Source organism: Aulonocara stuartgranti (genome assembly GCF_965226115.1).
Source record: "Aulonocara stuartgranti genome assembly, chromosome: 6".
NCBI classification, from domain to species: Eukaryota; Metazoa; Chordata; class Actinopteri; order Cichliformes; family Cichlidae; genus Aulonocara; species Aulonocara stuartgranti.
Window position 1 is genome coordinate 8,865,386 of NC_138944.1, and position 15,402 is coordinate 8,880,787.

The 15,402-nt window shown below is 41.3% G+C and overlaps 1 protein-coding gene and 1 long non-coding RNA gene across 2 annotated transcripts in view; one reads left to right on the forward strand and one right to left on the reverse strand.

Annotated features, from left to right (window-relative positions):
• LOC309707946 overlaps nucleotides 1–5,094 on the forward strand; it is a 107,092-nt gene extending 101,998 nt beyond the window's left edge. The window contains exon 3 of the long non-coding RNA XR_014277131.1: nucleotides 5,010–5,094. This is a non-coding gene — a long non-coding RNA (uncharacterized lncRNA). The remainder of the gene's footprint in view (nucleotides 1–5,009) is intronic.
• Nucleotides 554–15,292, reverse strand: nomo (nodal modulator). The gene is made up of 31 exons (XM_082535541.1): nucleotides 15,065–15,292; nucleotides 14,467–14,556; nucleotides 14,340–14,385; nucleotides 14,126–14,226; nucleotides 13,754–13,860; nucleotides 13,582–13,654; nucleotides 12,790–12,942; nucleotides 12,462–12,599; nucleotides 11,238–11,327; nucleotides 11,006–11,111; nucleotides 10,744–10,894; nucleotides 10,474–10,651; nucleotides 9,893–10,034; nucleotides 9,632–9,763; nucleotides 8,955–9,091; nucleotides 8,768–8,855; nucleotides 8,552–8,615; nucleotides 8,357–8,452; nucleotides 8,016–8,237; nucleotides 7,701–7,783; nucleotides 7,440–7,599; nucleotides 6,263–6,389; nucleotides 5,576–5,689; nucleotides 5,311–5,438; nucleotides 5,026–5,167; nucleotides 4,747–4,830; nucleotides 3,889–3,999; nucleotides 3,656–3,757; nucleotides 2,829–2,948; nucleotides 2,624–2,716; nucleotides 554–2,392 (listed from the first exon to the last, which is right to left on the reverse strand). Exons 1-31 carry the CDS (start codon nucleotides 15,218–15,220, stop codon nucleotides 2,261–2,263), a joined length of 3,666 nt encoding a protein of 1,221 aa, XP_082391667.1. The 5' UTR covers nucleotides 15,221–15,292; the 3' UTR covers nucleotides 554–2,260.
• Between the last annotated feature and the right edge of the window lie 110 nt (nucleotides 15,293–15,402).

The following is a 15,402-nucleotide window of genomic DNA, read 5'->3' on the forward strand; positions in this document are numbered from 1 at the left end:
CTGATCAATAATGTGGTTTGTTTATTATTAGTTGGCAAAGGCTAGTCAAAAAATACGAACTGTGATCAATTTAGCTTGTTTTTCCATCAGTTAATGCTTAAAAACTGTCCAGTGCTCCGGCTTTGTCTGATGCTGTGTACAAAGACAGGGTGGGGCGAAGTTCTCAAGACAGCGCAGAGCACATTTGTTATTCATGTGTAAGCTTCCTTTTCACACTAAAACAATAGGATTTCAGTTGAAACATATTCCTTTTAGGCAGCTCTGCTGTGATTTAAGCCGTTTAACCTCGCTTCCCAAAACATCAACTTGTGCAGGCTGTTCTCTAATGTGCCCTAAGGCACTTTATAACACGTACTGCTCGGGTGAAGGGGAGTAATGAGAGAAGTCAGACTCAGACTTATTGATTTTCTGAGTCGACTTCTTGTGATCCAGAACTGATATAATAGGAGTTTTGTACTGTAACACTTAAAGGATGAGGAGTTACAGTTCTTGTCTGTTATATTATCCTATAGCATTACACTGCCCCCTACAGGTAAAGGCATAAAAAAGGTAATCTTATTCCAGTCAAACTTTATTGATTATCTGAAAAATTAACAGATTCTGAACAAATGACAATTACACCCCACCTCCCTCATCTTCCGTCTCCCACCCCAACCAAAGTAATCAACTTCTGAATGTAGGCTAATTGGAATATCTTTCAACTCAGTAAATAGTCAGTGGCCTTTTCATCTTTCTGTAAAAGGCAGCCACCGCTGAGTTCAGATGAATTCAATACAGAAAAAAAGAGCTGGGGTACATAGATTTCACAGTGCATTAAACTGCTCTGCAGTAAGACAATGAGCTTATGAAATCACAATCCTGCCTCATCAAGTTTATCTAAAGGTCATGAACGACCCTTTGTAGATATTCATTTTCGATTCAGTACATGGGTCTTCTGAAATTTAATTTAGCTTGTCACACATATTTAATCTTATGGAATATAAATGAGAAAAAAATGAAATCAACCACACTTCTGAAAAAACACGTCATAGCATTCAGACTAGGTTATCGTTCACATCCGATTAAACATGTTAATAAATTAATCAACTCTTAGTTAGCCCTATCACTCCCTACCCCGCCACCGCAGCCCATCCTTCAAAGAAAACAAAAACACAGTATTCAAACCAAAATTTCCCGCATCCTGTACCTGAGCAAACGGAGGAGTCAAAAAGTCTAACATCACACTTAACGCCTAATAAAATGCCATCAGGAGTGAATGCATTACAGTATTTCATTGCTGATTGACATTGTGTGATGTCATTTGACTAACCATATTAGCTCGTTAACATCTTTGGTTGTCTTTCATTTGTAACTGGAAGTTACAGAGTCCCTTGTTTGTGATGGGATTATAAGGCTCAGTTCAGTCTTAGATCAAGTCCATGGGGACACATCAAGTTAAAAACATTTTAAGCTTGTGAAAAAACCAGCACATAGTTTGGAAACCTTAAATATCCTTAAGCCAGCGGTTCTCAAACTATGGGGCGGGGCCCCCTGGTGGGACATAAATCCACTGCAGGAGGGTTGCGGACGACCCAGGGAAAAATACAAAGTTAAATTAAGCTTTATGGCTATAATTTATGTACGGTATGTAAAATAATCAACTTTGCTGATGCTGAGAAAGTGTGTGTGTGTGTGTGTGTGGCATCTAAATGGAGGCATGCCAGGGAAAAAAGTTTGAGAACTGCTGCTTTAAGCTAACACTTTATCAAATTAAAGCCACGTTTCAATGACTTGGCCCCAGTGTTGATAGGCATACAATGTCTCACGGACCCAAACATTGTTAGGACTATTAAAATAAGCAGTGTACTCATTAAAAAAAAAACAACAACAAAAAACCCACAAAACGCTGTTGTTGACCTGGATAAATTACAAATATAAAAAATGGCTCATATTCTATTACAAATATCAACAATTTTCTTAGACTAAGATTAATTGTGGACAAAAAACAGTCTGTAAAATGTCAGCTATCGGTCCAGTGAATCAAAGTGGCAGATGAGGTGGAGGTGGTGGTGGTGGTAAAGGGTGTTGAGTGGTTCATGTTGGGCTTCACCTGGGCCCTGTTTCAAACACACCTTAGCAAACTAAAAAGTTCACTAGCACACACAGCACTTGGTTGGTAACAATGAAGAAGTGTAACCCTGGTAACCCATTGCTTTCCGATGCTGGGGTCACGGATGCTAGCGGGCAGTTTAGTGTACGAAGATGTGGCTTAATGTGCACCTCATGTTCGCCTGGCTTTCTGTCTCTTGGCCTGACGTTTGGCTTCATCCATAGCAGCACTTTCGCTGCTGGCTTGAGCCATGCTCCTCACTCCCTGGATGCGGCTCCCCAACTGTAACAAAAGGGGAATCACCTGCAAACAGGTCAGGAAAAGGCATTAAATGAAGCTTACTGGATCAAAAACTTTAACTATAAAAACCAACCATGCGACAACTATTAGAATTACAGGGTATTAATACATTATAGGCTTGGCCTGGACAAGGCTCACTTCTAGTGACATTTATTCCTCACATTTAGAAATTGACAAATCAAACAAAAGCTTGGTTGAATAGTCTGCCTTGATTAGATGCAACTTGTTCTGTACCTTCTCATAATTGTAGGCCGCTAAGAGGAGAAGTAGAGTGAGCGGCAAGGCTACGTAAGACCCCTGAGCAACATCCTGGTCGGGCACTTTACGCTGTGGGAAAGTGCACACACATTTATATAGAAACATACTGTTCTGTAACAAATAAGACAAAACAAATATTCTTTGTAGGAAAAATATATACTTAAAAACATCTGTATCTTACAGTAGGGTGGAAGGTAAGAGTGACATGTTTGTAGTAGCCAGTGGAAGTGAAGGAGACTTGAGGCAGTGTGAAATCATATTGGGAACGGGACAGTGTGGAGTACAGCATCAGTACGTAGCTCTAGAAAAGAGAAGAGAAAGGTGACTATGGATAAACAGCAGTGTATTCTGGGTCACGTTTTACTATGAATTACGTAAAATACGCAATTAAGGACTAAGTAAATGATATTTCAGTAGTGCTGTCAGCATTAACGTGAACTGACCCACGTTAACGCGTCAAAATTGGCAAATCCCTGTTAACGAGTTAACGCAGATTAGTGTGAGGGGTCACTCGGCGTTAATGCAGCTTAAGCACGTTAATGTTGCGTTAACACTGACAGCACTATATTTTAATAATACTGGCTTAAAAACCAAAAACCATCAAGTTGCTTTGCATGTTTCACAGTCGAAAAATAATCCTACTTTTATCTTATACTCGGCCTCACTAAACTGAGGGCCTGCACCACCTTCAGAAAGGTGTTTTACCTCCTCTCTCTTTAAAACCGCTCTCCCTTTAAGCCAGGTTTCTTCTGATTGGCTACTACTGCTAAACAGAAGGTTTGAACAGCATGTGGGTGGTAAATTTGCACATATGAAGAGCGCTGTCCCTGACATAACCATGTTAGGGATGTCCTCTCACACTGACATTATACATGTCTAATAGTAGGAAAGAATTGTCTTAGTGGTCTGAAACACGAACCTTTTGGCTTACTGGGATTACTAAACGTACACTGACCTCATTACTCAAACCAGTAAAAGCATAACAGGAGCTCTTTAAGACTGAATTACCTCGCCATCTCTGTCCAAAGGAGGGAAGTGAAAGAAAAGGGACTGTCCCAGAGAGACGCTGTTGATTGGATTGTCCAGATTGTCACTCTTGTACAATTTCACCTGGGGGGGGAAAGTGTAAAGGTAAAGCAAAATGATTACAGGTCTAACTTATCTACAGCTAATGCAAAAGCCTTGTAGAGACTTAAAAGTTTCAAAAGAAAGACAAAAATGCCGGGTTTTAAACGTCCTACTGATAGTGTTGGAAGGTGTTCAGGAGACGTGATGATGTTTCCACTGAGGTCAAATTGATTGATCTGCCTGAAGGCGATAATGTTGACCCCTTCAATGTCACTACTGCCAACCTGAAAGGGAATATAGAGCTCATTATATAGATGTAACAATGAAACTTGTGAAGAAAATATCCAATGTGAACCACGGATCAAGTTTTTTGTTCAAGTCACACGGTGTGATAATAACAGAGAATTAAAGGGAATTAAGGCATTTCCAGCCTTGCGAGGGAGATTAGGAGCGCTGCACTTTTCAGACAAGCTAAAATTATGAAGTGAGAGGTTTAAACTTTGGCAATGGGATTATCGCTGCTTTTGTTCTGAATATTGAAAGGACCCATGTGATGAGGGTGCCGATAAGTCATAATTCCAGGGTTCCCACAGTTATTTTAACAATTCAATTACTAAAGTTTTCCATAGCCCCCTTAATAGTTTTCAGAAGTGTTAAAGCAGTGCGAGTACGACTTGAAAATGTGTGCAAAATTCCTGAACTTAAAGCACTCAGTGAGCTTCATTTAGTAGCAGCTTTGCCTTCAAGAGTAATCCAAGTCAACTCTGACCCACAGCTTTTAAGTCAAAACAACATACTTCCTAAACATAGATAACTGCACCATTAGCTACTGACAAAAAGTCTAAATATGTAGCCAAACATGTAAAACTAACCAGTTATGCTTAATCATGTGTGCCTTCATGACACTCAAGTGACCCCTCTCATATTTAAAGCTCTAAGAAACTTGGTATAATTGTAATTTCTCCACCCCATTAAAAGCCAAAGATGCTGAACATCTGCACCAGACAAACTTGAAGCAAGCTGCTGCCTACCTCTATAGCTCTGTGTTGTGGCAAGGCCCTCTCTATGTGGTCGTTGCCTTCAGCTCGCAGTTGAATGAGATATTTGCAACCCGGCTGCAAGAAAAACATTAAATGAGTTAGAGGTATAATCACATACACTCCATTACAACTGAGCAAATCATATACAGCTTACAAATCACACTTTGCAAAATCACCAGTTTCCCTAGTAATCCAAGACAACACCTAGAGGCCATGATCTGTTTCAATTCTCAAGTCTGGTCTTATTTTAACAGCTCATCCCGTCCTCACCAGCAGACCTCTGAGTCTGAATCGGCCCTCCTCATCAGTGACCGTGTCCTCGCTGTAGAGGCTACAGTCTCCCTGACCCACGGCCTCCACAGCCACGTCCCACTCTGCATCCCCGTTGAGAGACTGCACCATTCCGTAGCAGCTGAGGACAAGTGTACAAGACTGCAATGAGCACATGTGCAAGCTGCAGTACCCACCAGCAGATGAGTATAGGCTCAGTAATTTGCACACTGAAAGATATTCCTATGCTTGCAAGCTAACAGTGGACAATGTACACTCATTTACCTGTACGCAGTTTTGATTCCAGTTATATCAATACTGAGGTTTTCACCCTCCTCCACTGTAATCATTTGAGATGCCGGCTCAAAGCGGAACTCCTTCATCATGGGCTTGAAGTAGTACTGACCAGGACTCTGAGGAAAAAAAGGTGGGAAGCAGAAAATACAGGATGGACAAGTGAACCAAGACACAGGGCAAAGCATCCCTAGAATTACCGTCAACCACCAACAATGTTTGGCAGTCTGACATACTACTAAAAGAGGTTTCTTACCAAGTTATTGAAAGTGAGGATGCCAGTGTCTTGAGTCAAAAGGTTGGAGCGAAACTGACCCCCACTCAGAGAAAGAAGCACGCCGGCGAGAGGCTGACCGTCCTCCGATTTGATCTACAGCACAGACAGAATACTTGTTGATTTTACTGCTAGACAGGGACCAAATCAATTAAACCCCTTTAATCTTTTCACAATAAAAGATCACACGGAGAAAATATAATGAAAGCCCATGGCTCGAGTGAGCGCCAAATTGTGGGTGTAATCAGGCTGACAGGTGGGCTTAATTTCAGAGAAGATGTACAAGTGAAAAATAAACATGGGCACAAAGCTCTGTCAATGCTGAGCAGAAGATTTCAAAGCAATTTATCACACAGTGTGAAAAGGAAACTAATACTGATCATTTGTGTCAGGATCTCACGGTCGCAGTAGGTAATTGCAGATCCTTTTAACAAAGGGCAGCACAAAGGCAGTGTACTGACAGCACGCGGCAAAACACAAAAAAAACATTTTTCCAAAACATACAGTAACAAGTACTTTTCATTATGTCACTTCTTTATCTCATGTCCAACCACCATAATCACTGAGGGTTAGTAGTTGTGAACAAACAGCTGGACAAATATAAAAAGTACCTAAACGTCTGATGATTACTGGGAGGTAAAACATGCACGTGAGGATGGCTGCATATACCTTGAAGGTGACGCCAGCCAAAGCAAATGCCTTAAAATCTCCCTGGGTGCCCTCCACGGGACTCAGCACGAAACCTTCTTTACTTGCACTGATGTCGTACTGCCGGTCACTGTGGAGCGGACCCACACTGAAGAAAAGCGGGGGAAAAGTTAAGTGAAGGTCGGAATTTCTTCAAGATACTTGTTTATTACTAAATGCAACGTGATTTGAACACAAGCCAATCTATAAAGCCTATTATAACGTCAATACTAAAACAATGGAACAATGTCAGCGTTAATCTCATTAAAATGACGCCATAACCGCCAGCTGCACGGCGTCAACGCGCCTCGTTAACGCCGTGCAGCCTAACGCACGGGGCGATCCGCGTTAACTCGCTAATGGAGATTTGCCGCGTTAATGCGGTTATGGCGTTAACGTCATTTTAACGAGATTAACGCTGACAGCACTACATACAACACAAGCTTTACTCATGTGAAAGAAAAGAGGCATGTTTCTTTGCTCTAAGGACTCAAAGTCTACTTGCAGCCCTGTGAGGCTGTCCCCGTGACCCTAATTTTACAGACTAAGATGCTTACAACAGCATCAAGATCGCAGATCACAGGCTTGATAATGTATTGCAAGCCCTGCTTTTCTGCATACTGATTCAGCGCCAATGTCTCTAATGCCACCTGTGCTTTCGCTCTTATGACAAGCCAAAAATATCTGCTGTAAAAATGCTAGCCTGGCTGATGCTTCGTAAGTTTCCAGGGTTTTTTTTTTTTTTCTTCAAATAAAGAAAAGAGGAATAAACAGGTGAACACAAAAGTCATTGAAATTCATCCTCTGGGCACCATGAACATCTGGGGCTCCGAGGTAATGAATCCAACAGTTGTTGGGTTATTTCAGTCAGTAACAAAATGATGATGGCTGCGCCCACAGCCATGAATCTCAACTTTTTTTCTTTTTTAACTTTAACTTTTTGGTCCTAAATAGAAAAGACTTCACACCTCACTCCAGGCCAAAAACCTTATTCTTTAAAAAAAAAAATGCATTTATGAACTACCCTGTTAGTATAATGACTTGCTAAGGCAATAACATTTATAGCAGAACCCGAAGGCAGCATTACCCGAATGAAAAATGCTTGAATATCCTCGCTCTCATTTTCACACACCCTATTTTTATCACTGTGTTCTCATACCTGTATGCTCCCATCTCATTAGTGGCCACAGTAATGAGTGGTGTAGCAGCGCCTCTCTCAGTGATAGATATTTCCACACCTTGTAGCTCTGGTGACACCTTGCCTTCTAAGAAAAGACCTGCACGACCGGTGATGTCCACCAGCCGACCTGGACACGACTCTGTCAACAGCAAAGATGCGGTTTATTTAGAATAACCTGCGTGGGTTGTATCAGAGTCCGTTTTAAGGTTTCCAATAGACTTTCTTCTTGTGTGAATTTACCTCCGGTGATAGTTGCCTCTACTTCAGGAGGGTAGAACAACAGCTCCTTCGAGGAGGGAGTCACTGTGATCTTCTCACCAGCCCTGCATATTTACACAGAAAGAAAAAAATCACTAACAGCAATGAACAACAGTTCTAGACTCAAGTGAGCCTCTGATGGTTATTATTAGCAGATGTCAGAATTCCACTCTTAATTTCTCTCAAGTCCTGTTAATTTTCTATAGAGATATAAAGCTGGAATTTCCAAGTTAACACTAAAGTGAACAGAAGTTTTGCCGTCAGCCCTACATGGTATTTTAAAGAGCAAAAACTGACCTAGCCCAGTAGGAGAACTCATAGTGGAAAGGGCCTGTCAGTTCATCAGCCTTTTCTTGGATAGGAGGACTATCGTCTCTGGCACCTCCTTCCTCTTCAGCTGCACGGCGTTCTCGCTCCTGACGTCGCAGCTCGATCTCCTGCAGTTGCTGCTCCTGCCTCTGCTCCTCCAGGCTCCGCAGCGGACCCAGCACGAGCGCCGGCTCGCTCTCGATGGACGACCTGACCAGGGGGATGAGGTTTTAAAAATAAATAAAAACGCTAAAGCTGGTCATTACCAAACACGCGAATGCACGGCAGCATTTGAGCATACGAGACTACTCATGCAGAGTCATAATTACTTGATCGTGACTGTGACGTCTAGAGTCTTGTCGGTGGTGATGAGTCCTGTCATGTGATGCCGCACTGCAGTCAGGGTCAGAATGCTGGGGGCTGAACTGTTACACACAGGTCAACAGCAGTCATTAGAATGCTTTGGCTGCATGGTTGCACTGCATTAACCCAGAAATAAAAACACACGACGTTGCATTACTTACGTATCGTAGGTGTAGAAGTCCTGCTCAAATTGGTGGCAGGAGCGAGGGGTGACTTTGTAAACACCTGGACAAGCCATTTTTGGCTGATTAATTATTACGTTCCAGTGGTATATTTAGATAAGTCGGACATGGTACAGTTGGTACAGTCTGATATTTTTTGATTATGCTAATTTCTCCTATGTTGAGCTAATGAGAGGTCAGAATAAAGAAACTCACCAGGCTTGGAGAGGCAGAAGCGGTTGACTCCCTTAGAGAGGTTGTACACGCCAACGTTTTCAGGTTTGCTGCCATCTTGGAAGAACTCCTGTGCAGCACCACACATTCAATAATACATATGGAAGTGTAAGCATCTGATCTAACAGGCAGCATGTAGTGCAAGTGGAGTGAGCTACTGATTACTAACCAAAGTGATGGCATGGGAAAGGGAGCAGCGCAGGATGTAGCCAATCTGTCTGAACTCCACCCCCAAGACGTCCGATTCCAGAACCTCCACCTCCACTGACTTATGTTTCCAGCACCACTCCTCGTGAGAAATACTTACTACAAGTGGTAAAGATTAGAGAGAATAAAAAGTGAGAAATACATTTTAAATGACAGGGGGAAAAAAGAAATATGTGAATTAAATATGTCACACTATTATAGGTGGAAAAATATCACAAGTTCCGTTCAGGATCTTTGAATAAAAAAGAATTTAAAAAATGATTGCACACATATTATATATAAAAACTGTCCCAGCAACACTATAAACTGAATAAACATGCATGTGTGCAGATCATTTGCAGGCAGTGAAAGAGTTTGTGTGGAATGAACAGATGGATCCACATTACCAGAAGGTGGGGAAACACTAGTTGAGTAATGGCATGCCTGCTGAAAGCTGCTGCTATAAACCAGTGATTGAAAGGCTGATGATTACCCGCTCATTTCTCTATTTAAGAATAACTACTATAACTTTCAAATAGAAGTGTGCATAGATTGAGGGGTTTATATTGTACAGAATGCTTGACTCAGTTGTTCCAGTGAAAACCTGACTGCATGCAGAGTTTACATATAATTTAAAAAAACTAGAAGTATACTTAAAACCTTTGTATTTCCCGGGCAAAACGTTGTCAAAGGAGAAGCTGAGGATGTCGCTGCTCCCAGACAGAGCCACTGCCCTCCTCTCCCCCTGCCTACTCGCTGGCTGCAGGGTTACAGAGAGGTCGTCACAGGAAGCTAAAGGACAACCAGAGAACACAAGGTTGGCTCGTGTGAAAATATATTTCTTTATGGATTAAAGCTGCATCTTTGGTAAACTTTGTCTTCTCAAAAAGACTGTAAAGTGTAAATTACTAAGACTTTTACCTAGACAGTACACCTTTCCAGAAACAGAAGCCATGAACTGGGTGAAAACTAGGTCTGTGAGTGGTTGATCCACAAGGGAGATGTCCAGGGCCTGAGGCTGCAGAGCCAGGCCTGCTTTCACCTCTGCTTCAGGCAGAGATACCTGAACACACAAACAAATATCCTTTTGCTTAAAACCATATTTTTTTAATCAAACAGCTACATGAACACTAAGCTTAACTGCTTTGGTTTGATGACACAGATGAATCTGTATTTCTGAATAAAAAAAAAGTTAAAGATTTGGGTTTTTTGCTTTCCAATGACAAATGAGTTTTTCAGATGATGATCTGTTGCAACTGTTAAGCCGTAAATGTGCAAATATCATAGAATATGGGTAAAAAGCACCATCTGCGCTTTAGGCAACATGACATCTGTTCATCTTTTAGGAGGCTCACCAATTAAAATTTAGTATGCGTGACATATGTCGGTTTCTTGTATATATTTAATACCATTTGAATTAGCTTTCAAACTGATTAAATAAGAGGTTATAAAAATTAAGATATGGATATGTCATATAAAATAAAATGCTGCTCGAGTCTTACATGGACACTGTAGTCTCCGGGTTTGGCCTGAAAGCAGAAGGCCCCCTGATGGTCAGATTCAACAGTCCGAATGAAAGCCTTGTCTGTGCTCTTGTGCGTCAGAGTGACCTTGTAGCGACCTTGCTGCTTCATGCCTTCAGGCAGGCGGCTGATGGAGATCTGGCCACAAACACTGAACCTGTGTTGGACCAAAATGAGGAAGTCATGACAATATGAAGAACTACACTGCAGCTAAATTTATGTAATAAGCTACTAATTCTTATAACGTACCCTGCTGTGACGATATCAGGAAGTTGAGGCGTATTAGGAGCGATCTTCACTGTGACTGGCTCGAAGAACATGAGCTCTTTGTTGACACGGATGGTGTAGGTACCAGCTGTCATGTTCTCCAACCGGAAAGAGCCATCTTCTTTGCTGACAACTGTGAGGACAGAGTGGTAAAGCAAGCTACAGTTTAAAGTGTGACAGAGAACCACTTCAAAAACTATAGTTAGATATTCTACTGAAAACATGAGTCTTCTTTTGCGATTACCCTTGATCTGGTTGTTTAGGTAGACTGTAGCATCGGGCACACCTTCCCCATCAGGACTGTTGAGAACCCGGCCAGTCACAGAGAAGCCCATCACACGGAAGATGGGCTACACATAAAGAGACAGAATGTCAAACTTGAATATTTTGCACAAAACTTGTTTCCTTTTGAAACTTGCTGATACACATTAATAATAACTATTTTAAAAAAATTAAGATATAACAGTTCTCTTTACCTCTAGTTTCAAGCTGTTGTGTTCCACCTTGAAATTCATCCTAGAAGGAGCAACATCAAAAGTGATCCTTTCTCCTCTGTAGAAAGGTATCTGAAGTGAAGGATTTCACAGAAGCACATTTAGATGGAAAAACGATTACATCTCTAAGATAGAATTTCATTGTTCGCAAATAAAAATGATGCTTTCATAAAACCCATCATTCATACCACCTTGTCTCTTGTAGTTATATCGGTAAAAAAAAAAAAAGTTCATACACATGTAATTCCTGCACTGGATTCGGATTACCTAGCTAAATGTGGGGTGGATTAGAAAACAGGAAACATAAAACATGTTGTAGTTGTCATTACAATATATTGTAATACAATCCTATGAAAGTCTTTGTTTGGTTAATTTAAGTAAATCACCCAAACCTCTTTAAATGGCGTTAGAGCTGTTTAAATAGTTCAAATAGTACTGTTGAAGTAAAATTTGTGTGTGTGTGTCATCAAGTTTAAAAAAAGCAAGATTTAAATTTGCGCTGTTTTTGAAATACTGAGAGGAGTAATGGAATAACGAGTACCTGCTGTGAGTGGTTGGATAAGGAGCTGTGAGTTTCATCACCTCTAACTCCTCAGCAAGATAACAACTGACTTTACCGTGTCTCGCTCCAACTCTCCTGTTTACTTTCTATTCAGGCTCCAATGTATTCAATTAGGAGTGAAGCAGCTTTGACTGATAGGTGGACACCTATGCAGGTGGCTATTCTGGCAGCTGTCTGCTAAGCTTGACCTCAGCCAAGCCAAGTCACTGAACATGAACTCAATCATTTTTGTGCTCTTGGTGCTTTTCAGAGATTAATAAGGCTGCATTTGTGGTCCGGTTTTCGGATCAAATTGTAGTACTCTATTTGTATGTTATGCAGCGCTAATTAGAGTGTATCTATGACTGTCTAATGCCCTGTTAGAGTTAATGGATGTAACTTGCTGGCGCTATCTGATAATTAAACACTCCACCCTCTCATCCAGAAATAGGAAACATGGAAGCAGCCAAATAGAGGCTTCAACATAGGAATTCACAAAGCAGAAGATGATGTAGCTAATCTTATGGCACAAAGGAAAAGACTTCCTTATTAAATCAAAGTAGCTGCACTGTGTACTTATACATCATTTGGTCTTCTGTTGTATTTCTGACACAATAGCTCAAATTGACAGCAGTCTTCTGTTGGCTTTTGCGACAATAACTCACCACAGTGTACTCGCCGCTGGCTAACGAAGGAAAGACAAAGACACCATCATCTCTGGACAGAGCGCTGCACAGGTATACCAGCGTGCTGTCTCCAGAATCTGCACCCTCCACTGGGGAAGTATTACAACCACTTATGTCCTGGAAATGACAAACATTCAAATTGAACCAATGGAGCAATGCGAAATTCAGCATATTCCAGAAATTAAAGGACGTGGAAAATGTGTTAAGTTAAAGTAAAGTGTTAAAGTGTGATCATTTACATATAATGTAAGACGGATATGAAAAGTCGACATATTTCTGTGCAAAAATGGAAATTATGGAGGTTTACCTCTCTCTTGACTGTGGCTGAGTAAAGCAGGAAGGTGACCTCTTTCATGGGCTCTCCATCACTGCGGACCTCCCCCGAGACATCGTAGCCTCCAACCACCAGATGGTCAGCGGCCGGGGCATTTGCATTGGAGACGTGCACTGAGGTAGTACTCTATATGAAGATGGCAGAGGTCACCCATAAGTTGCATTAAGAGATGGAATAATGGCCCTGTCAGGTTCACTGTGATTACTGCTGGAGCTCATTAGTTATAACCTTGCTCACCTGACAAGGAACCGTATCAGCTAAGCAAGTAGGTGAATAATGAAGTTTTCTACCCTCAAGCGATACAGAATCAAACAGACCTCTGAGATCATGCATTCTCTACAGTATTAATGACAGTACTTTAATTGGAAACTGGGATGCTGTGGTACTGAGCATGATGGCAGGTGGGTATGGGGGGGGGAAATAATGTGGGAGAGCTTATTCGCATCATCAGTTACAAATCTGACAGTGTATTTTTGTACACAGAGATTTTAAATCTTTCACTAAAAGTTTACCACACTCTTTTTTCATCTCATTTTAACATCAGATATGAACCAAGTTACACTTTGTGTCATTTATTTTACATCTTGCAAAGTCCAGCTTTCTTCAACAGTCCAAAGACATGCATGATAAGTTGATCATCAATTCTAAATGGGGTTTGGCGGATGTAAGATGTAAAAAACTGACATGAGGCACTCATAATAGAACATGGACAACACGTTTTTAACGCAACGTGCAGTTTAATATCGATTGCTAACGTGAACAAACCTGTTCGAGAGTCCAGGAAGGATGAGAAGCTGTGATGTCATACTTTCCTGGTAGTACTTTAAAGAAGGTATACCTGTGTAAGCAAAAAACCACAAAAAAAAGAAAGAAAGGGGCAAGTTCATTTCAAACATCTGTATAATGCAGAAACAAACATAAGGTGTGAGTAACTTACTTTCCTCCAGGCTGTGTGGTGACACTCTGGAGCTTCTCCCCTGTTCCGGCTCGGCTGAGTTTGACTTCCACGCCAGCTGGGCCCATGAGATGGCCCTTACTCAGAACCTGAGCAAAACACAATATATTTGAGGAAACTAGACACTAATCACCACTTGATACTACTATTTATTTTATCAATAACCTGTGTTGCATTGGTTAAAGAAGCTTTAAAGCGCTCCAAAGTTTTCTTGCATTTAGATAAACCCCATCAAATGTGTCAAAGCAGTTTTTTTTAAATCACACATTTTGCAAAGTAGACAGTCTTGACTCTTAAACTTTCTGTCCACATACTATAACAATCTAAATTTCTTTTCAAGAAGACCATTCTCACCGTTCCTGACACTGAGAATCCCGTAAAAACAAAATTGATGTCTTCTTCTTTCGTACAAATGTCACTGACTCCATCCACATGCAGGTCGACACTGGTAGGCTCTGATGACAGTTAAAAGTCCAAAAGGAAAAGAGACCAGAGAATATGGGACAATGCACAATGGCTTTTATATGATAATTTGTGAATTATGGGGATGTTTCTGTGAGAGTCTTACCAAAGCTCCACCCAAGCGGAGGCTCGATCTTCAAAACGAAATCTCCCTGCGTTAAAGTGACAGCTTGATTAAATTCACCATCAGTGAAAGAATTAGTTAGAGCTAATCAAATCAGTTGCTGGCATACCTTGTCATAGAGAGGGATCATGAAGTAACCATTGATTGGAGCACAATCCGTTTGATATTTCAGTGATCCTTGTTTGGTATATAGTTTAATCTGAGAATGAAGAACACACAGTGATCATTAATCATAATGAAAGTTATTATAGTGTTCATACTATAATAACTAAACTGAGCGATTTATGTCAACTAGCAACAAAGAAACAATCTAGTCTGTCGGATTTAGTTCATTTCAATATCTTAATTAACCAAATTGCTAATCCCATGTAGCCCGTGAAAAAGAAGGGATTAGGACGGGAGCACTTACTCATCAACGCCTGCAGGTTTTAGGATTAGCAGTGAATGCCTTGTGTGATATATGGATATTAATGCGGAGTTACCATCAGCTATCAAGTAAGTAGCTAAATCAATGTCAAACAAGACCAAACTCACAAATGTTTGCGAGCAATCAGAAACAGATTAAACACAAACACACTGCTTTTGTATTCATTTCATTCAAACTGTCATTGAAACGAAAAACTCCGCCCAACCTTTAGCTTTCTACCACAAACCAGCTAGCTGCTGGTTAGCTGCTAGCACGCTAGTCGGGACATTTGCACTCTCACCTCGATCAGAGAGTAATTGATTTCAACGTCGGATTTCACGAATCCACCGCATGCCACAACTATGTCATCAGAGGATACGGCCAAGAACTGGGAGTAGATGACACCGAACAAAATCCAAAGGGATCCCATTTCTGCCCGGATCGTAATTCTGAGCATTTTGACTGGTTGAGCCAAGCAACCGCACGCTGCCTCCGGTTCCGTACCAGCTGAGGGACTGTCAATGAACTGTCACAGGCGGCGTCTGCAGCGACCTCTGGCGGGTAGGAGGTGCCATTTTCTCATTCGCTCACGGCCGCTTGTAACGTTTTAAGTTGTATCACTGCCCTCTTCTGGTTAAA